The sequence below is a fragment of the Pristiophorus japonicus genome, chromosome 14, assembly GCF_044704955.1.
Source record: "Pristiophorus japonicus isolate sPriJap1 chromosome 14, sPriJap1.hap1, whole genome shotgun sequence".
Taxonomy (NCBI): Eukaryota; Metazoa; Chordata; class Chondrichthyes; family Pristiophoridae; genus Pristiophorus; species Pristiophorus japonicus.
This window is the reverse complement of record NC_091990.1, coordinates 1,209,915-1,232,287: the sequence shown is the minus strand read 5'-3', so window position 1 is coordinate 1,232,287 and position 22,373 is coordinate 1,209,915. Positions and strand designations below refer to the sequence as shown.

The 22,373-nt window shown below is 49.0% G+C and overlaps 1 protein-coding gene across 6 annotated transcripts in view; it reads right to left on the bottom strand.

Annotated features, from left to right (window-relative positions):
* The window catches only part of LOC139279671 (tyrosine-protein kinase Fyn-like), a 351,315-nt gene that overhangs the window by 40,293 nt on the left and 288,649 nt on the right, over positions 1-22,373 (bottom strand). For all 6 annotated transcript variants that reach the window (XM_070898777.1, XM_070898778.1, XM_070898780.1 and 3 more), the window contains 5 exons: positions 21,324-21,584; positions 12,794-12,893; positions 5,450-5,548; positions 5,069-5,172; positions 3,905-4,054 (listed from right to left, as the gene is read on the bottom strand). In XM_070898777.1, coding sequence (XP_070754878.1) covers positions 3,905-4,054; positions 5,069-5,172; positions 5,450-5,548; positions 12,794-12,893; positions 21,324-21,573 — 703 coding nt within the window. In that variant the 5' untranslated portion in view covers positions 21,574-21,584. The remainder of the gene's footprint in view (positions 1-3,904; positions 4,055-5,068; positions 5,173-5,449; positions 5,549-12,793; positions 12,894-21,323; positions 21,585-22,373) is intronic.

The window sequence follows — 22,373 nt, the reverse complement described above, 5'->3', positions numbered from 1 at the left end:
TTAATGAAGGACTCTCAGTTTCTCAATTGGGAGAAAGATTTTGCCCAATATTCCCCACCCATTTGAAAGAGAGGAAGGAGACATTCACACAGAACAATGAAAGGCTGTGGGTTTTAATTGATGAGGGAGTTCACAGGCAGTGAAGCCCCTGAGAATTTTCTAAACCCCCTTCAGGTGATTTAATCTGGATTGAGTCTGAATATAATGTTAGCAACACCAGCAACACACAGGCACAGACTGAGATTGCCCAAACTGTCACAACAACAGCAGCAAGCAAAAACTATCATTTAATGCATGATGCTACAGTGTCTGAATCTCTAAAGGTGAAAGTTAAATCTGACTCAGTTCAGTTTCTTGCACAGATTCACACACAGACTCCCAATTCTGTTTATCATTGATCTACACGGAAACATCCCAGGGACATTACAGAAGCTGGGAGTATTCAGTGAAAATAGTCATTTAAAATAGCGTAAGCAGACCTTTTAGAAACATTATATATTTTTCAGGTTACGCCAATGGTTTTGATATCTGAGTCTACAAGGCTTACAGTTGCGGAGCCTATTAAAGATCCAGGCAGCGAGAACATCAGCACTGTACCATTCTGCAGAGCAACATGCTCTCAATACATTAAACAGCTTTTGAAAGCAAACATATATATTTCAGATAGAACGGTTTATCAGTTTGGAAATAAATTGCAGTGAAATGGTCTTTAAAATCATTATAATCTTTGAGAATTATCTCAATGCATCTCCACTTAATATGCTGTAAAATCAAATTCCATTTAACCACGAGCTTTAACTCAATAACAGCCTAGAAATGACTGCTTGCAATATGAGTGTACAAATACAAATATATTCTTTGTTATCTCAGTGGAGGAGTTAATAACCGATTTGGTGAAAGTTGTAAGCGATAGAAGATGATCTGCACAGCAAGATGTCCCAGTGGCCTTCCTCCTGTTGAGTATATTAAGGGTGACCCAATCCTCTCTTCATTCAATGCTGAGATTCACCAACAACATATCGCATTGTAATCCAGTGTCAGTTGCGGCTCAGTGGGGAGCACTCTCGCTGAGTCAGAAGGTTGTGGTTCCAGGTCCCAACTCTAGGGACTGGAGCACAAAAAAATCTGGGCTGATACTCCAGGGCAGTGCTGAGGGAGCGCCGCACTGTCAGAGGTGCTGTCTTTCAGATGAGGTGTTAAACCGAGGCCCTGTCTGCTCTCTCAGGTGGACATAAAAGATCCCATGGCACTATTTTGAAGAAGAGCAGGGGAGTTATCCCCGGTGTCCTGGGGCCAATATTTATCCCTCAATCAACATAACAAAAAAACCCAGATTATCTGGTCATTGTCACATTGCTGTTTGTGGGAGCTTGCTGTGTGCAAATTGGCTGCCATGTTTCCTACATTACAACAGTGACCACACTCCAAAAGTACTTCATTGGCTGTAAAGCACTTTGAGACGTCCGGTGGTCATGAAAGGCGCTATATAAATGCAAGTCTTTCTTTAGGTGACACTGCTTAGAGCGCCCCCGGGTGTTAGGATGGGGACTTGTGCCTTTCGAGGATGCAGCAAGTGGAAGCCAGCCATCTATAGAAGGAAGTCGAGCGCGAGTCACCCCACACCTCTCCCGCCCATTCTGTTTTTGGACGCAGATCAGCTGCTTACTCCCCGGACTGGGGACGATGGAGGTGGGTGGGAAGAATACTAAAGCAATACCCAAAGTGGGACAAAAAGTAACATTATAATACTCATGTAAGCCAATTACTGGAGGATTTCCTGATTCCAGAAAGTTACAAGATACAGTTAAAATCTTCTTAGCATATGTTGTCAATTTATTCTGCCTTTTGTCTATTAATGTCGCATCAACCTTGCAGATAGCGCCACAATGCACGCACATGTGTGGAGATAATGCATTGTACACTTCTTGCTGTTAATTAACTCGGGCTCAAACACTGCCATTTTTAGCAGACAATTAGATTTTCAGAAATCTTTTGTTGGATATTAACAGACATTGTATTAATTTCCATTAAAAAAAAGAGTGGAGGTGCATTGAATAAAACTAAACATTAGGCAACAAGCTGTAGGAATATAACTTAATAACTCACGCTATACAAAAGCTATATTTAAGATATTTAGCCAGAGTGGGGATTCTACATTTGCAAGGGTCTATTCTCCTGGTCCTGACTCTGGGGCTATTGCAGTGACTGCAAGACGATAGAGTGCGGGGGAATGAACATCCATTAGGGAGTCAACCTGGTTTTCCTTCCATTTAAATGAAACATCAAATTGTCCGGGCTGTCTCAAGGGCCCCCACCTGATTTCCTACACTACAACTGTACAGGGCCTTGGTGAGACCACACCTGGAGTACGTGTACAGGGCCTTGGTGAGACCACACCCGGAGTACTGCGCACAGTTTTGGTCTCCTTATCTGAGGAAGGATATACTTGCCTTGGAGGCTGTGCAACAAAGGTTCACTAGATTGATTCCTGAGGTGAGAGGGTTGTCCTATGAGGAGAGCTCGAGTAGATTGGGCCGATACTCTCGAGTTCATAAGAATGAGAGGTGATCTCATCGAAACATACAAGATTCTGAGGGGGATTGACAGGGTAGATGCTGAGAGGATGTTTCCCCGGGCTGGGGAGTCTAGAACCAGGGGCCATAGTCTCAGGATAAGGGGTCGACCATTTAGGACTGAGATGAGGAGAAACTTCTTCACTCGGAGGCTTGTGAATCTTTGGAATTCTCTGCCCCAGAGGGCTGTGGAGGCTCAGTCATTGAGTATATTCAAGGCTGAGATCGATAGAGTTTTGGACTCTGGGGGGAATCAAGGGATATGGGGATCGGGCGGGAAAGTGGAGTTGAGGTCGAAGATCAGCCGTGATCTTATTGAATGGCGGAGCAGGCTCGAGGGGCCGAATGGCCGACTCCTGCTCCTAATTCTGATGCTCGCTGGCCCAAAGTGATGCACTAGTCCCAGGTACTGGACCAGCGAAATATGCCTGCAATCTCGGACAAACAGTTAAGAGCACTCTCTGTCCTAAATCAGCTCAGGCAGATACATTGAATACTTAGAATTTAACCAAATAATTGTTTAATCGGAACCCATGGAAGTACAAAACCATGTGAAACAAAATGCTGACAAGCCAAACATTCTTTTGACTGCAAACACTTCAGATGCTGACACGAATACTCAATCACATCACAAACGCAGCAACTCTGCACAATTAGGCCGTTTATTGGGGTTAATTCTGGCCAGACCTTCTCAGCATGACACAGGATATCAGGATGTGATCTAACCTGAATTTTTAAACATCACATCACAAATCGTACAGAAATATTACCGACACAAAGAAAGTTACGAACGTAAATATAAAAAACAAAAACATTGTTCCGGCTTCAAAACTAATTTTACTTAAAATTCTAGACTGGGTGAGAAATTCGTCTCGGGCGGTAGGTGGTAGGAAACGGGCGGTATCGGATTGGCTGTGCGCTATACGCAGCGTCTCATATTCAGTTACGATGCTGTCAATAGGACTGAATATCAGAAGCTGCCTAAACGGGCGCTGACTCGATACTGTGCGTTTCCCCCGCCCCTCGATACTGTGCGTTACCCCCGCCCCTCGATACTGTGCGTTTCCCCCGCCCCTCGATACTGTGCGTTTCCCCCGCCCCTCGATACTGTGCGTTTCCCCCGCCCCCCACGGGACTAATTCCTCGCCTGTGGTGTTTAATGAATAATTATGTTTTAGTCTGGTTTTCGAAGGGACCTTTCATGGTATGAGCAAGAAAGTATGTTCCACTGAGTTACACCAGCTTATTCTTTAATAATCAGATTGGTCCCTTGCGAATGCTGCATGTATTTTTGCGAATGGCATCCAGCTGTATTCCCGCATTTCACGTACCTGTGTAATGATGGACCAACTGTTGTACGGTCTCAAACTGGGCCCGGGTCGTGATATAATACCCACCACTATCCAGCTTACGGATCTTGTAATGTTTCACGTGGTCTCCTTTAACCTCATCCCAATCCCGGATGGACAAGGAGTAGGCACCTGTGTACACAGGGAGATCAGCAGTCACTCAATAGTTCGACACTGCGCGTGAAGCCATTTCTTCCTGCCCTGAGCCATCCCCGGTGAAAGAGAATGATTGGTATTCTGACACAATATTCAAGTGTTAAACCTGCAGATCTGTGTGAGTGACAGGAACGATTCTGCATGTGATCGGTTCTCTCCGAACCCGTGCAGTCTCCAGTAATGACTTCTGTCCAGGGGGGCTGTGTGTAGTGTCTCTGAGGCTGAACGAAGGCACTTGAACCTTGTTTACCAGCCCCCTCTCCTCCAACTCTTTTCCACGCTCATTAAGATGTGAGATATCCATCCTTGGGCAGGGAGCGCTTTCGAATTCTGCCATCTGGAACAGTTATTAACATTGCGGGCTTCAAAGATTACAGGGTCAGATACAGTGCACTCTCACTAACCTCCCTCAATCCAGTCTCGGAGACAAGCATTCCGATCTTTCACTGAGATTGCCAATTCAGTTCTAATTATTAGTGATGCTCCCGGTTAAGCAACGCCTCGATTTCAAAATTCTCATCCTTGTTTTCAAATCCCTCCCTGGCCTCGCCCCTCCCTATCTCTGTAATCTCCTCCAGCCCCACAACCCCCCCGAGATGTCTGCGTTCCTCTAATTCTGCCCTCCTGAGCATCCCTAATTATAATCGCTCCACCATCGGTGGCCGTGCCTTCAGCTGCCTGGGCCCTAAATCTCTCCGCCTCTCTCTCTTCCTTAAAACCTACCTCTTTGACCAAGCTTTTGGTCACCTGCCCCCAAGATCTCCTTATTCGGCTCGGTGTCAAAATGTGTTTGATAATCACTCCTTTGAAGCGCCTTGGGACGTTTTACTACATTAAAGGCGCTATATAAATGCAAGGTGGTGTTGTTGTAAATGCTATGCAAGTGCCCAATCAGGTGGTGAGTCAGGTGGCTGTTTGGCAGACATGGGTTTAGACGTACATGCCAGTGACCCGAGACGTTCTTCAGTCCTGGTGACGAGGTCCACTTACCTTTGGTTGTCTCACTTTCCCGGATCAGGAATGTACCCCGAGGGTTACCAGGGCACAGCAACATTCTCTCGGCATCCTTCCGACCCATCTTACCAAAGTACCATCTGCACAAAGAATATAAATAGACACGATGATAATAATATAAAATGCTCCTGATGCCGGGGTGGCCAAGTATTTATTGGCCTACAAACACCTTTAATGGCAGGTGTATGATCAGAATCACTGCCATTACCAGATAAAGAAGTCAGTCATCAGATCGTCGCAATTAAACAAAACACACACTTCAAATGTCTGTGCAAACCACGCGCCAAGGTTGTAAACCTTTATTGCCACCTGCTGTGGCCATTCTCTGAAATGTCAGAACATAGTTTGGTAACGTACTCTTCCGCCTGGATGGAGTCGACAGGAGCCACATAATTACTGGGAACGTATCCGGTTTTCCCCGTCGTTAGCGAGCGAGCCTCCCACCAATCCCCTTCTCTGAAAAATAATGGAGAGACAGACAGTGTGAGGGTCATGTTTGCAAAGGAGGGGTATACACTGTAATGTATTTGCTTCATGGGTCCTTTGCTTAAGAATTGATAGCAACACATTGTTATTAAGAACTAGTTGGTTTATTAACAAAGGTTTAACAATCACACGATACATTACCAGTTCACCCACCAGGCTCACAACCACCTGCCCCATCGTGGATCCCCCGAACCCAACTGGTTGGGGTTTTATTGAGTCTTGTGAACATCATGTGACTGGCTAAGCCACTCACAGCTCGACAGGTCTACAAACCAGAGAGCATCCTCACAGGTACAGACATTACACACACTGCTACTCAAACGTTAAAAAAAAAGTCCGCAAAGAACTAGGGGCCATAAATATAGGATAGTCGCTCGTAAATCCAACAGAGAATTCGGGAGGAACTCGCTCCCAATGTTGGCTGTAATTATTGTTTGGGTGGGCGGGCGCGCGGTTATCACCTTAACGCCAGTGAGCGGCCTGCACAGCTGAGCGGAAGCATTGCTCACTAGCGCAGGGAACTCGAGCGGAGGCTGGATAAACTCACGAGGGAGGAACATCTCCAGAATTGCTGATGGGGTGAGATTGAAGAGGGGACGGAGGAGGCTGGCATGGAACCTAACCACCGTCACGGAGCGCTGGGGCCGAGCAGCCTGCTTCTGTGCGGTAAATACTTTGCGATGAGGTGAATGCACTAATATCTTTTAGGGACATATGCAATTTCTTAAACATGAAAAAAAACGTACCGGTTTGGATTTTCGGTCTTGTGCCGCCTCTGTTAGCGCCCCGGAGGGACGGCAATGCCGGCGGTGAGCTCCCAGCGCCCCGCGGGGTTTTCGGGGCCGGTATCGGTGGGGCGCGGAGCGTTACCGCCCGGGAGAGGCGAGTGGGTGTACAACGCCCCGGGTTGTGACACCGGATCGATATTCGGCTCCCGCCCGACCTGCAGCGCCCCCTGGTGGGACCGCCTGGGAAAGCGGGCGGCCCGAGCTGTAGCGGCCGCAGTGAGGTCAGTGATGTCCACCTCGGGTCAGTGTGGTTGGGTTTTATTTTATATTTTATGCGATTTATGTTGTGGTGGCGACGGCTATGTATTGGGAGTGTTTTTGATGGGTATTTTTTAGGGTTTTATCTCCCCGAGGCCTCTCTCAGGGCGCTCTGAGGCCGGCTGTTTAGCCCGGGATTGTCCCAGGCTCAGCCGGCCTAGTGCCCTGGGAGAGGTGTGTAACCCCTCCTCCACACTCAGGGCCCCGCCCCACACTCAGGGCCCCGCCCCCGCCCCACACTCAGGGCCCCGCCCCGCCCCACACTCGGGGCCCCGCCCCACACTCGGGGCTCCTCCCCACACTCGGGGCCCCGCCCCGCCCCACACTCAGGGCCCCGCCCCACACTCGGGGCTCCTCCCCACACTCAGGGCCCCGCCCCCGCCCCACACAGGGCCCCGCCCACACTCGGGGCCCCGACCCACACTCGGGGCCCCGCCCCGCCCCACACTCGGGGCCCAGCCCCCGCCCCACACTCGGGGCCCCGCCCCCGCACCACACTCGGGGCCCCGCCCCCGCCCCACACTCGGGGCCCCGCCCCCGCCCCACACTCGGGGCCCCGCCCCACACTCGGGGCCCCGCCCCACACTCGGGGCCCCGCCCCCGCCCCACACAGGGCCCCGCCCCCACCCCACACTCAGGGCCCCGCCCCCGCCCCACACTCGGGGCCCCGCCCCACACTCGGGGCCCCGCCCCCGCCCCACACTCGGGGCCCCGCCCCCGCCCCACACTCGTGGCCCCACCCCCGCCCACACTCGGGGCCCCGCCCCCGCCCCACACTCGGGGCCCCGCCCCCGCCCCACACTCGGGGCCCCGCCCCCGCCCACACTCGGGGCCCCGCCCCCGCCCCACACTCGGGGCCCAGCAGGTGAATTTTGCGGCTGGAAACGCAAACCATTTCCCGCTGCGAAGTTTACCGCCCCACTTGGGTTAACGCCTCCACAGAGGCGCGGCCGAATTTCCTCCCCGTTCACTTTCATCTTCCCCAGCACCGTGAAATCTGCCCTCGAGCCCCCGACAGCTTGAGCTTCAGCTAAGTCCCTGCAATAAGTGGAACACAGCTTGATCCAGCCCACAGAGCCAGAGGCAGCTGTATCCCAGCCACTGCTGGTCGGATGATTGGGAGTTGATGATATGCAGCAAGTACTGCACTCCCATTCCCGGAACACTATCTCCACCGCGCTCAAACCTAACAAGCATCAGTCTGGCACAGTGCACAACAGGGGTGGAACCCTGCAGTAACTACAGCAGTCGGCTGTTTACCACGACACAGATTTCTAGCAATGATTGCTTTTAAAAAGAAAGACAGACTTGCATTTCTATAGCGCCTTTATCGACCACCGGATCTCACATAGCACTTTACAGCCAATGAAGTACTTTTGGAGTGTAGTCACTGTTGTAATGTGGGAAATGCAGCAGCCAATTTGCGCACAGCAAGCTCCCACACACAGCAATGTGATAATGACCAGATAATCTGTTTTAGTGATGTTGATTGAGGGATAAATATTGGCCCCAGGACACCGGGGATAACTCCTCTGCTCTTCTTCAAAATAGTGCCATGGGATCTTTTACATCCACCTGAGAGAGCAGACGGGGCCTCGGTTTAACATCTCATCTGAAGGATGGCACCTCTGACAGTGCAGCACTCCCTCAGCACTGCACCGGGAGTGTCAGCCTAAATTTTTTTATGCTCAAGTCCCTGGAGTGGGACTTGAACCCACAACCTTCTCAAAGGCGAGAGTGCTGCCCACTGAGCCACGGCTGAGACAGTGAAACACTTTTTATAATATCCTGAGGCCAGGAGAGGTGCTAGATAGAGGCAAGCGAATGTTCTTTTCAGAACAGATTGATCTAGCCAGTTTTATTTTTTGAGTATTAATTATATAAAATTAATTTAGAAAAATTATCTCCTATTTTATCAACACCTGTTAGGATCATGTCGGAGTCTTGAAGAGTTTTAGAGTGTTGAAGACAAACTCTCGAGTTCCGAGAGATCTTCGCAATTAATGAAATGCCGATGGACAGATTGTGAGTGTCCTGATTGAGATGGTCAGAATACTAACTGGTACAGCACTGCCATCTACTGGTGGCTCTGGGAATTACCCCAGCGGTCATTTGTGAGGCAAGATCAGCGATCCCGCGGTCAGCGGTCGTGGGCTGGGTTTTGAGATTTTGGGGTTTTGGACGAAAACATTAGTGGTACGTGAAAATTACCGTTTTCGCTACGCTACCGATTTTAGTCCGAACATTCGGAGTTTAGAGTCTGTGCGGGGGATAAGGGAGGCATTGCACGAGCATTCGTGGCACAAACCGTGATTGTCGCCAACTTTAGTGCGGGGTTGTTTGTGCTGCGAGAGCGGCCTTGGGGAGGGGGGAAAATATATTAAAAAAACATTCCAAAAACACTTACAAGACGCTTAACTACCGAATCTCTGAAAAAAATGTAAACATCAAAATTTTAAACTTACCTTTTTTGCCGCGTACCGCTGCTGGCAGGGTTGCATCGCGAGGTTTCACCGGTCGGTGTTCTGTGCGCGGCATACGGGTCGGGAGAGATTCGAAACTCGGACGGTAATGCAATCGGCGGTGTTACCCGTCCGGCACTCCTCTCCCTGACGGTATGTCCCATCGCCGCCACAAACAACGTGCCCAGGACCTGCCTGGGCTGTTTTTGTGACGTTGATTGAGGGATAAATATTGGCCCCAGGACACCGGGGATAACTCCCCTGCTCTTCTCCAAAATAGTGCCACGGGATCTTTTACATCCACCTGAGAGAGCAGACGGGGCCTCGGTTTAATGTCTCATCCGAAAGACGGCACCTCCGACAGTGCAGCACTCCCTCAGCACTGCACTGGAGTGTCAGCCTAGATTTTTGTGCTCAAGTCTCTGAACCCACAACCTCCTGACTCAAAGGCGAGGGTGCTGCCCAGAGTCAGCCTTAACAAAAAAATGGAGGGTTAAACCTGCAGTCTGTCATTAATTGGAATTTCCAAAACTTAAGTAACTCTGCTATTTCCGAGCTTGGTCAGCTATTTGTGGTTCTTTCCACTTTAACATGAAACCACCGTCACAGGTTGATTTGACCAGCCTCAATGTCTCAGACTAAAGGAATGTGCAGAAGCAGCTGTGACGTTCCAGCGACGCGCTCCAACTCATTCGGCACAAACACGAACTTGATGGCGCAGAATTTGCTGCAGCGAGGTGTCTTACGGCATGCCCGGTTAGGTAGACCTGTTGCTGTACCCTGTGAGTCACCAGGTTTTTTGCCCAGATTGTTGGCGGCAGCGCGAGCTGATCACAACGAGCGAGAGCATCTAGGACCTCGGTGAACAACGGGATCAGCGGCAATCTCCTTAACCACCGAGATTAAAGGGTCGAGCAAGTAACCGGGGAAGGACGGAGGGTGAATTAGAGTCAAATCAGGTAGAGAAAGGGAGGAAAAAGAAAAATTGGATCGAGAGAGAAAAATGTGACAGAATGGAAAAGAACATTTGTTTTTTTAATTTTGAATTTGATATTTTTGAAATTTCCAACAACGATTCACTACCTGAAGGAATGAGATGCCACACTTTTAATTGTTCACTTTCTGGGCAAGAGAGGTTGATTGGCCGTCATTAACAATTAGCACTTTGTTCAAAGTGTACTTACGCTGTTAATTGCCAGATGTAACTTTCCGACTCGTGTTTAACGGGCCAATCATGTACAAGTGCAGCTTGTACATCACTTTCGCAAAGGTAACCCCGTGAACCGTACAGCGCCCAACAACTTGTGGCGATTTGCGGTTCACGGGGCATGTGGCCCTTGTCACAAGTCATGGACCGATTGGTGTGTTAATAGCGTCGTGCGTTGCAAGCTATGGTTTGTGCAGTTTTGGTATCGACTGTCTAGGATATTTCCATTAAGTGCTACAGTAAGATTGTGATATTTTGAATCCTGTGCGTTTGAGCCAATGGTGGTTGTGGATGGTGGAACGGGGGGGGGGGGGGGGAGTGTAAGATAGCCCATCACCTATAACAGTTACTAGTTGTACTTCAAAACAGTTATGTCTATCGTATTATATTAAGGGAGAGTCACACCAAATTTATCCTATGAATTTTCTAAGAATGCTTCTAAAATTGGCAATTAAACATTTCAAACTTACAACTGAAATATGGTCACATCGAAATGTTCTCACTTCAACCTCAGGTTACTTCCCCCAGCACATATCACCTCCAAGCCACCTGCTTCCCGAGTCTCAATGGCCACTAGGAGGTTCGAGAGAGTAGCCCCAGTGACAATTATTCTGATTGGGGATTGGGAAGTGGGCAGGGAAGTGGAGTCAAGGTCAGGATCTTATTGATCTTATTGAATTGCGGAGCAGGTTCGAGGGGCCGAATGGTCTACTCCTGCTCTTAATTCTTACGTTCGTTCTTATGTTCACATGCCGTTACATTTTCAGTTTTAGTTCCCGGTCAAAACCCAAAATGCAGCCACCAGGGGGCAGCAACTGCCCACATTTTAATTGCTTTATTCTGCAGCCTGACCGATTTCAGTAAGTAGTGAAATCGCTAAATGTTTATATCGTTAAAGCTGAGAAAATGTGAAAGTAGGAAGAGAACCTGGCTTTATCCGAGACAGTGCTGCAGGAGCTGAGGAATGAGCACTAGAATTTGGAGACTAATAAAACAAGTTCCTGGCATTTTCTGTTGCCTTTAAGCTGGGTTTCTCGCGCTCTGCTCCAGCAGGAGGCCAGGGGCCACACGCGGACAAGCACAGCATCATATGTGAATCCTCCTTTTATATTTGAGCTCCGCGGGACTGAGATTCAATTAAATATGAAAGGAGCAGCAATCACATTGGGTTTAGTCTGTTCCATAAAACCCACAGCACTGGCATTAGGAAAGATCAAAAATCAAATCTCACTGAGGATTAAATTAAACCAGTTAACACGAGAATCCAACAAAATGTCTGCAGTGTTAGAATTACAAAGCAAGACTCTGCAGATTTATGCCCATCAGATGTGCGAGGGTTTACAGATCAGGAAAGGATGAACAGGCTGGGTCTCTTTTCTCTTGAAAAAAGGCTGAGGGGTGACCTAATAGAGGTCTTTAAAATGATGAAAGGTTTTGATCGAGTGGATACAGAGAGAATATTTCCACTTGTGGGGAAGAGCATAACTAGAGGCCATCAATATAAGATCGTCACCCAGAAATCCAATGGGGAATTCAGGAGAAACTTCTTTACCCAGAGAGTGGTGAGAATGTGGAACTCGCTGCCACAGGGAGGGGTTGAGGTGAATAGTATCGATGCATTTAAGGGGAGGCTGGACAAGCCAATGGGGGAGCAGGGAATAGAGGGTTATGCTGATAGATTTAGATGAGGAAAGACGGGAGGAGGCTCGAGTGGAGCATAAACGCCGGCATGGACTGGTTGGGCCGAATGGCCTGTTTCTGGGCCGTATATCCCGTGTAATCCTACTTTAAAAAAATGTAAGAATAAAATATGAAGACAAGTCGACAATCTTGTACCCGGTAATCATCACAGTTTCGGTGTCAACGTCAAAACAGTGACGAATTGCCAGGAACACTGCCTTTCCCTCACTGACGGTCTGTAGTCAGTCAGATCAGTACAGCAGCATCGTGGTTATGGTAAGTCCAGAGGCCGGGACTAATGATCGAGAGACCCACGTTCAAATCCCACCACAGCAGCCGGGGAATTTAAACTCAGTTCATTAAATAAATCCGGAATAAAAAGCCAGTGTCTGTAATGGTGACCATCGAACTACCGGATTGTCGTAAAAACCCATCGGGTTCACTGATGTCCTTTAGGGAAGGGACTCTGCCGCCCTTACCCGGTCTGGCCGATAGGTGATTCGAAACCCACAGCAATGCAGCCCCTTAACTGCCCCCTGAAATGGCCCAGTGAGACACTCCGTTGTACCAAACTGCTGCAAAAAGTATAACAGCACTGTGGGAGCACCTTCACCACAAGGACTGCAAAGTTACACCACCTTCTCAAGGGGCAATTAGGGAGGGGCAATAAATGCCGGCCTTGCCAGTGACGCCCACATCCTGTGAATGAATTAAAAAAAAAATGCTAATGGCAGAATGCGATGCAGGTTCTGCGATCGGTGGTTTGACAGCGCGGCGACTGCGCACAAGAAGCGAGACGGACGCTGGCAGCCGTACTCACGAGCTGTTGATGACATGGAACTTCTCTCCTTTCCTGAAGGTGAGGTCATCCTCCGTCCTGGCATCGTAATCGTACAGCGCGACAAACAGGGTCACGCCCCCTGTGCCAATCAAACACAAAGCTCGTTAATGGCAACGTTACTCTCAAACAAAATAGGAAAGAAAAAAAAAATCGGCAGTGGATTGATTAATATTTATCCCCTCCTCATTCTGTGAGGGAAAGTTGCTCGAGTGCTGGGGAACTCCTCGCACTCACTCATCACCTCCCGCTCACCCATCACCCCCTGTGCTCGCTGATCCTGTGTCCTAACTCGCACCGAGTCCCGCTCACCCATCACCCCCTGTGCCCACTGCCCCGTGTCCTAACTCGCACCGAGTCCCGCTCACCCATCACCCCCTGTGCTCACTGCCCCATGTCCTAACTCGCACCAAGTCCCGCTCACCCATCACCCCCTGTGCTCGCTGATCCTGTGTCCTAACTCGCACCGAGTCCCGCTCACCCATCACCCCCTGTGCTCACTGCCTGTGTCCTAACTCGCACCAAGTCCCGCTCACCCATCAGCCCCTGTGCTCACTGCCTGTGTCCTAACTCGCACCGAGTCCCGCTCACCCATCACCCCCTGTGCTCACTGCCTGTGTCCTAACTCGCACCAAGTCCCACTCACCCATCATCCCCTGTGCTCACTGCCCCGTGTCCTAACTCGCACCCAGTCCCACTCACTCATCACCCCCTGTGCTCACTGCCCCGTGTCCTAACTCGCACCAAGTCCCACTCACCCATCAGCCCCTGTGCTCACTGCCTGTGTCCTAACTCGCACCAAGTCCCACTCACCCATCATCCCCTGTGCTCACTGCCCCGTGTCCTAACTCGCACCAAGTCCCGCTCACCCATCACCCCCTGTGCTCACTGCCCCGTGTCCTAACTCGCATCGAGTCCCGCTCACCCATCACCCCCTGTGCTCACTGCCCGTGTCCTAACTCACACCCAGTCCCACTCACCCATCACCCCCTGTGCTCACTGCCCCATGTCCTAACTCGCACCAAGTCCCACTCACCCATCATCCCCTGTGCTCACTGCCCCGTGTCCTAACTCGCACCGAGTCCCACTCACCCATCACCCCCTGTGCTCACTGCCCGTGTCCTAACTCGCACCAATTCCCGCTCACCCATCACCCCCTGTGATCGCTGACCTACACTGGCTTCCGGTTAAGCAATACGTCGATTCAAAATTCTTGTCTTTATTTTCAAACCCTCCATGGCCCTCGCCCCTCCCTATCTCTGTAATTTCCTCCAGCTCCACAAACCCCGAGATATCTGCACTCCTCTAATTCTGCCCTCTTGACCATCCCTAATTATAATCGCTCCATCATCGGTGGCCGTGCTTTCTGTTGCCTGGGCCCCAAGCTCTGGAACTCCCTCCCTAAACCTCTCCACCTCTCTACCTCTCTTTCTTTCTCTAAATGCTTCTTAAAACCGACCTCTTTTGGTCATCTGCTGTAATTTCTACTTATGTGGCTCGGTGTCAAATTTTTATCGCATAACACTCCTGTGAAGCACCTTGGGACGTTTCACTACGTTAAAGGCGCTATAGAAATACAAGTTGTTGTTGTTGTTGTTGTTGCTAACCCAATAATAGTGGCCTATACTCTTTGGTGTTTAGAAGAATGAGAGGTGATCTCATTGAAACATACAAGATTCTGAGGAGGATTGACAGGGTAGATGCAGGGAGGATGTTTCCCCCGGGCTGGAGAGTCTCGAACCAGGGGTCACAGTCTCAGGATAAGGGGTCGGTCATTTAAGGCTGAGGCGAGGAGGAATTTCTTCACTCAGAGGGTGGTGAATCTTTGGAATTCTGTTCCCCAAAGGGCTGGGTCGATAGAGTTTTGGACTCTAGGGGAATCAAGAGATATGGGGATCGGGCGGGAAAGTGGAGTTGAGGTCGATGATCAGCCGTGATCTCATTGAATGGCGGAGCAGGCTCGAGGGGCCGAATGGCCGACTCCTGCTCCTGCTGTGGAATCTTGATCACAAGTTTTTGAGTGTAGAGTAAATTGCTCAAGTGTTCGTCCAATAAGAGGAGACTTCTTTCTACTCTCCCGCTCTGTTTCTTTGAGTGCTGCCAAAACCAAGATGTCTGCGCTCCTCCAATTCTGGCCCCTTGAGCATCCCCCGATTTCCTTCGCTCCACCATCAGTGGCCGCACCTTCAGCTGCCATGGTCCCAAACTCTGGAATTCCCTCCACAAATCTCTCTGCCTCTCCTCCGTTACGTCGTTCCTGTAGGTCACCTACGCGGTGTCACATTTTGTCTGATGAGGCTCCCAGTGAAGTGCGGCGCTCCCTCAGCACTGCACTGGGTCTGTCAGCCTAGATTTTGTGCTCAAGTCCCTGGACTCGAACCCACAACCTTCTGACTCTGAGGCGAGAGTGCTGCCCACTGAGCCATGGCTGACACAATGCTGCCACATCACTGTAATATTATCATTTAGTCTTGAACCCTTTTGCTTCTAAACACACATATATTTTTTTAATTTGAGGGCAGCGGGCAGGGAAGTGGAGTTGAGGCCAAGATCAGATCAGCCATGATCCTATTGAAAGGCGGAACAGGCTCGAGGGGCCCTGTTCCTATTTCTGATGCAATATTCTAAAGCCCACTTTTGCTCCCCCCCATGAAATAAAATGTACAAATATTCCACTATTTTCTAGCGTATTAGCTCCAATGAGATTGCTATTTCAATTGTGATTTTAAATAATTTCCTTGTGGGACAAGATGAGAATGTATACAAGTACATCCTTTTCTCAACGTGCCCTTTGCAGTAATTATAGGTCTTTTGGAGCCTTTTGCACTTAAAATATTTTGTTTAACCATCAATACAGTATATTTTAATCGCTGATCATTTACTTTGTTATAGACTGTCAGTGCATGGAGCACTCCTCATCACTAAACAACAGGATTTAAGTGCTCGTGAATGATTGAACAATCATAATAACCCTACCCAGCTGAATAAAGAGGAATCTGGGCCTACAATCACAGCAATTGCTGAATAAACTGTGTCAGGAAAAGATAGAAATACCATCCAATTCACTTGTGCCCAAAACAGGTTGGCTTGAAAGATCAAACTGTTTCCAGTTTGAAAGATTTCGGGGATCGTTTGTAAACCAACTTAGCAAAGTCAAAATCATTAAAATGTATTTGGGGTACGGTGGCACAGTGGTAATGTTACTGGGCCAGTAATCCCGAGGCCTGGACTAATGATCCGGGGACACAAATTCAAATCCCACCACGGCAGCTGGGGAATTTAAATTCAGTTCATTAAATAAATCTGGAACAAAAAGCCAGTGCCAGTATGGTGACCATGGAACTACCGGATTGTCGTTAAAAACCCATCGGGTTCACTAATGTTCTTTAGGGAAGGAAATCTGCCGCCCTTACCCGGTTTGGCCGATATGTGACTCCAGACCCACAGCAACGTGGTTGATTCTTAGCTGCCCCTGAACTGGTCCAGCAAGACACTCAGTTTGTACAAAAACTACCACGAAAAACTATAATCCACACGGACTGCACCAGTTCAAGAAAGCGGCTCACCACCACCTTCTCAAGGTCAACGAGAGATGAGCAATAAATGCGGCCTTGTCAGCGACACCCACATCCCATGAACGAATAAAAATAAAGAAAGAGTCAGACAGATCCGAGAGTGGTGGGATTCTGCTATTGGGGCCCTGGCTTTTGGTGTCTTCCTGTCTCTGCTCTCTGTTTCCCTTCAGTGTCTGCTGTGGCTCAGTGGGCAGCAACCTCGCCGCTGAGTCAGAGGTTGTGGGTTCAAGTCCCCCTGCAGAGACTCGAGCACAAAAGTCTAGGCTGACACTCCTAGTGCAGTACTGAGGGAGTGCTGCACTGTCGGAGGTGCTGTCTTTCAGATGAGACATTAAACCCTGTCTGCTCTCTCAGGTAGATGTAAAAGATCCCATGGCACTATTTTGAAGAAGAGCAGGGGAGTTATCCCCGGTGTCCTGGGGCCAATATTTATCCCTCAATCAACATAACAAAACACAGATTATCTGGTCATTATCACATTGCTGTGTGTGGGACCTTGCTGTGCGCAAATTGGCTGCCGCGTTTCCCACATTACAACAGTGACTACACTCCAAAAGTACTTCACTGGCTGTAAAGTGCTTTGAGATGTCCAGTGGTCGTGAAAGGCGCTATATAAATGCAAGTCTTTCTTTCTTTCTTTCATTCAGGTGAGCAGAACAGTTTAGATCAGTGCAATTCCTCGAGCTCGTGGCCACTGTGGCCACTGGTATCGGGAACTGGCCACTTGATTATTTTTTCTACCCAAGGGAAAGCACACTCTGCAATGATTGTTGCGTTTGGCAGGCCAGGTAAAACTCAAAGAGTTAAGCTTTCAGGAGAACTGCCGTTCAGTCAGTACAGACCAGTTGGTCCGTTGAACTGTCAGAGCGTAGAGGAGGGACGCTTGGATTTGAAGCCAACCGGTCACAGTAATGGGTTAAAATCTCCGAGAGTTAGGAGCGAAGGTGAAATATGTATAAATACCTCTGTGCACACATACTAAGTTTATAAGTGACAAATACTATTCAGACAATGGTTATGCAAGGGATTCTATTACGGTGTCAGGTACTAGATCATTAATTTCATAATTGTTGTCTAATGTAATGATCAGGTTAGAAAGTTGCTCCGATCTCCTTTTGAGTGTGTAATGTATTTGGTTCATGGGTTCTTTGCTTAAGAATTCATAGCAACACATTCACAATATACATTAATGATTTAGACGAAGGAATTGAGTGTAATATCTCCAAGTTTGCAGATGACACTAAGCTGGGTGGCAGTGTGAGCTGTGAGGAGGATACTAAGAGGCTGCAGGGTGACTTGGACAGGTTAGGTGAGTGGGCAAATGCATGGCAGATGCAGTATAATGTGGATAAATATGAGGTTATCCACTTTGGTGGCAAAAATAGGAAGGCAGATTATTATCTGAATGGTGACAGATTAGTAAAAGGGGAGGTGCAACGAGACCTGGGTCATTGAAAGTTGGCATGCAGGTACAGCAGGCGGTGAAGGCGGCAAATGGCATGTTGGCCTTCATAACGAGGGGATTTGAGTACAGGAGCAGGGAGGTCTTACTACAGTTGTACAGGGCCTTGGTGAGACCACACCTTAAGTATTGTGTACAGTTTTGGTCTCCTAATCTGAGGAAGGACGTTCTTGCTATTGAAGGAGTGCAGCGAAGGTTCACCAGACTGATTACTGGGATGGCAGGACTGACATATGAAGAAGACTGGATCGACTAGGCTTATATTCACTGGAATGTCGAAGAATGAGAGGGGATCTCATAGAAACATATAAAATTCTGATGGGATTGAACAGGTTAGATGCAGGAAGAATGTTCCCGATGTTGGGGAAGTCCAGAACCAGGGGTCATAGTCTAAGGATAAGGGGTAAGCCATTTAGGACCGAGATGAGGAGAAACTTCTTCACCCAGAGAGTGGTGAACCTGTGGAATTCTCTACCACAGAAAGTTGTTGAGGCCAGTCCATTAGATATATTCAAAAAGGAGTTACATGTGGCCCTTGTGGCTAAATGGATCAAGGGTTATGGAGAGAAAGCAGGGATGGGGCACTGAGGGAATGATCAGCCATGATCTTATTGAATGGTGGTGCAGGCTCGAAGGGCCAAATGGCCTACTCCTGCACCTATTGTCTATGTTACTATGTTAAGAACTAGTTGATTTATTAACAAAGGTTTAACAATCACACTATACATTACCAGTTCATCCACCAGGCTCACAACCACCTGCCTCATCGTGGATCCCCCGAACCCAACTTGCTGGGGTTTTATTGAGTCTTGTCAACATCACGTGACTGGCTAAGCCACTCCCAATGCAATAGCTCCACAAACCTGTGAGCATACTCACATGGTGCATACATTACAGGTTAAGATGAGGGCAAGATTCTAATGGTGAAGGTGGGTTGGGGCGGGGGAGGAGGGCAGGGGGAGAGGGGGTTTTGGGGCAGCTTTAACACCAGGACCTGATATTTATGTGGAGCCTCTGTATCCCACCCGCAGCCAGCCAGATAGAGAGGCTGGCTCTGGGCGGGTAGGCCTGTGGCAGATGAGGGAGCGAGGGTTCGGGTGAGGGCCAGGCCATCGAGAGGATCGGCGGGGGGGGGGCGGGGAGTGAAGAGGATCGGGGCTGGCCCCTAGAGGTGGCAGGGGAGATCTGAGAAAGAAAGAAGGATTTGCATTAATATAGCGCCTATCACGACCACAGGACGTCCCAAAGTGCTTTACAGCCAATGAAGTACTTTTGGAGTGTAGTCACTGTTGTAATGTGGGAAACGCAGCAGCCAATTTGTGCACAGCATGATCCCACACATAGCAATCTGATGATGGCCAGATAATCTGTTTCAGTGATGTTGATTGAGGGATAAATATTGGCCCCAGGACACCGGGGATAACTCCCCTGCTCTTCTTCAAAATAATGCCATGGGATCTTTTACTTCCACACAAAGGGCAGACAGGGCCTCGGTTTAACGTCTCATCTGAAAGACGGCACCTCCGACAGTGCAGCACTCCCTCAGCACTGCACTGGGAGTGTCAGCCTAGATTTTTATGCCCATGTCTCTGGAGTGGGACTTGAACCCACAACCTTCGCGAGGCGAGGGTGCTGCCCCCTGAGCCACGGCTGACAGGATCAGATTCCGCTGTGATGTTCCCCCTCCCCCGGGGCAATAGCTAGTGGATATTGTCAGGGCTCTTTGTGTAACGAACAGTGGGAAACCCATGAGCACACATTCAGGAAGGAGGTGACAGATTGAGGGGAGAAGCCGGGAGCAAATTGGCAGAAAAATGAGAAGGAAAAAATAGAAAGTTACATCTCTTCTTCTTGGAAACATTCAAACATTCCCTTTGGCCAGCCAGAAGAACAAGGAGACATAACAGCCGATAAAGAATATGACAAGATTTATACAAGAAACAGGATATCCATTTCAATGGTGCAAACCAGCTCCATTGACGAGGTTGAGTGTGTGGGCTTTCAGACCAAATCTTCCAGTTACATTGAGAAATAATTTGCTACATGCATATTTAGCAGACACGGGGAAAGGAAGTTTGCTGTCATCCGCATAGACTCGGTCTCAAAAAATCCCTCTTCTGCTCGGAGTCAGGGTCCAACCCTTCAGCTGTAATGACTGGAATTTAAAACTATCAAACTAACACACATCGTTCGCCTTAACACTGTCCAGCAACGCCATTCTACCTCAACAACAGGAATATACATAGCGTCTTCAACGTGGAAAAGTGCCCCAAGGCGTTTCACGGAGCAGCAATCAACAAATACAGACTGAGCCAAAGGAGACATCACAGCACGCGACCAAAGAGGTGGGTTTTAAGGAGCATCTGAAAGGAACAAGGAGGTGGCGGGGTTGAGGGAGGATATCCGGCCTAATCCCACTTTCCAGCTCTCGGTCCGTAGCCCTGTAGGTTACAGCACTTCAAGTGCACATCCAGGTACTTTTTAAATGTGGTGAGGGTTTCTGCCTCTACCACCCTTTCAGGCAGTGAGTTCCAGACCCCCACCACCCTCTGGGTGAAAACATTTTCTCTCAAAATCTCCCGCAATTACTGTAAATCTATGCCCCCTGGTTGTTGACCCCTCTGCCAAGGGAAACAGGTCCTTCCTATCGACTCTATCCAGGCCCCTCATAATTTTATACACCTCAATCAGGTCTCCCCTCAGCCTCCTCTGTTGCAAAGAAAACAACCCCAGCCTATCCAATCTTTCCTCATAGACAAAATTCTCCCGTCCAGGCAACATCCTCGTAAATCTCCTCTGTACTCTCCCCAACGCAATCACATCTTTCTTGTAATGTGGTGACCAGAACTGCACGCAGTACTCCAGCTGTGGCCTAACCAGTGCTTTATACACAGTTCAAGCATAACCTCCTTGCTCTTGTATTCTTCTGCCTTCTGAACCACCTTATCTACCTGCCCTGCTACCTTCAGGGATCTGTGGACCTGCACTTCAAGGTCCCTTGTTCCTCCACACTTCTCAGTATCCTACCACTTAATGTGTATTTGTGCTGTTGAACACACAACGTTTAATTTCACAGACCTTTTGAAGCCCGTACAACAACAACATATTGTATTTATATGCCTCTTTTAACATAGTGAAATGTCCCAAGATGCTTCACAAGAGTGTTATGAGATTTTTTTTAATGTGACACCGAGTCGCATAAAAAGTATTGAATTTGGCTCGTGTCCAGAGTGGCAGCGAAAGTGCTCGTGCGAATGGACGGGGGAGCGGGATACACGGACTGTTTAAATGTAGAACATTGATGGGTAGGAACCCCCGCCCCCGCCCTCCGCACCTGACGCTGGGCGGAGCATTGCAACCGGACCCTTCCCACATACGCCACCCGCACACTGCCGCGTAAAACCAGGGAAACAACAAACACCAAATTTCGAAAGGATCGAAGTGCAGAATGAAATCCAGCAGCAAGGAGTCTCACCTGGCACCCCTCCGCTTCTGGTGGGCAGCGAGCCCGTGGGGTATCCAACTGAGCCGCCGAAGGGAGTCAGCGTGGTTTTGGTGCTGTCGTGGTAGCTGTTAAAGTCGGGGATCCTGGTGAAGACAGCAGTCTGTGGCTGATTGGTGGGGTCCGGCCCGTACCGCGGGTTCGTGTTTTGATTGAAGAATCCGTCCCCATCTTCAGCCTGGGATTTAGTTGCCCCCTTCTCCTTGCAGTGCACACAGCCCATTATCTGGAAATCTGGAAGCAAAGGAGACGGGCTGTTACTATCGGCTTTCAACAAAGTGATACCTGGCTCAATTTATTTAACCTGCCCTTTTTTTTTCCAGGAGCAGAACTGATGCAAGGGAGTTCGATTGTGACTCTTTGGCCCGGCTGACCATCCAGTAGTCCGTTCCCGCGGCCACAATGCCCCTCGCCATTGCCGTTTTCAGGCCCCTCCCCCCACCGTCCTACATAGAAACATAGAAACATAGAAAATAGGTGCAGGAGTAGGCCATTCGGCCCTTCGAGCCTGCACCGCCATTCAATTAGTTCATGACTGAACATGCAACTTCAGTACCCCACTCCTGCTTTCTCGCCATACCCCTTGATCCCCCGAGTAGTAAGGACTACATCTAACTCCTTTTTGAATATATTTAGTGAATTGGCCTCAACAACTTTCTGTGGTAGAGAATTCCACAGGTTCACCAGTCTCTGGGTGAAGAAATTCCTCCTCATCTCGGTCCTAAATGGCTTACTCCTTATCCTTAGACTGTGTCCCCTGGTTCTGGACTTCCCCAACATTGGGAACATTCTTCCTGCATCTAACCTGTCTAAACCTGTCAGAATTTTAAACGTTTCTATGAGGTCCCCTCTCATTCTTCTGAACTCCAGTGAATACAAGCCCAGTTGATCCAGTCTTTCTTGATAGGTCAGTCCCGCTATCCCGGGAATCAGTCTGGTGAACCTTCGCTGCACTCCCTCAATAGCAAGAATGTCCTTCCTCAGGTTAGGAGACCAAAACTGCACACAATATTCCAGGTGTGG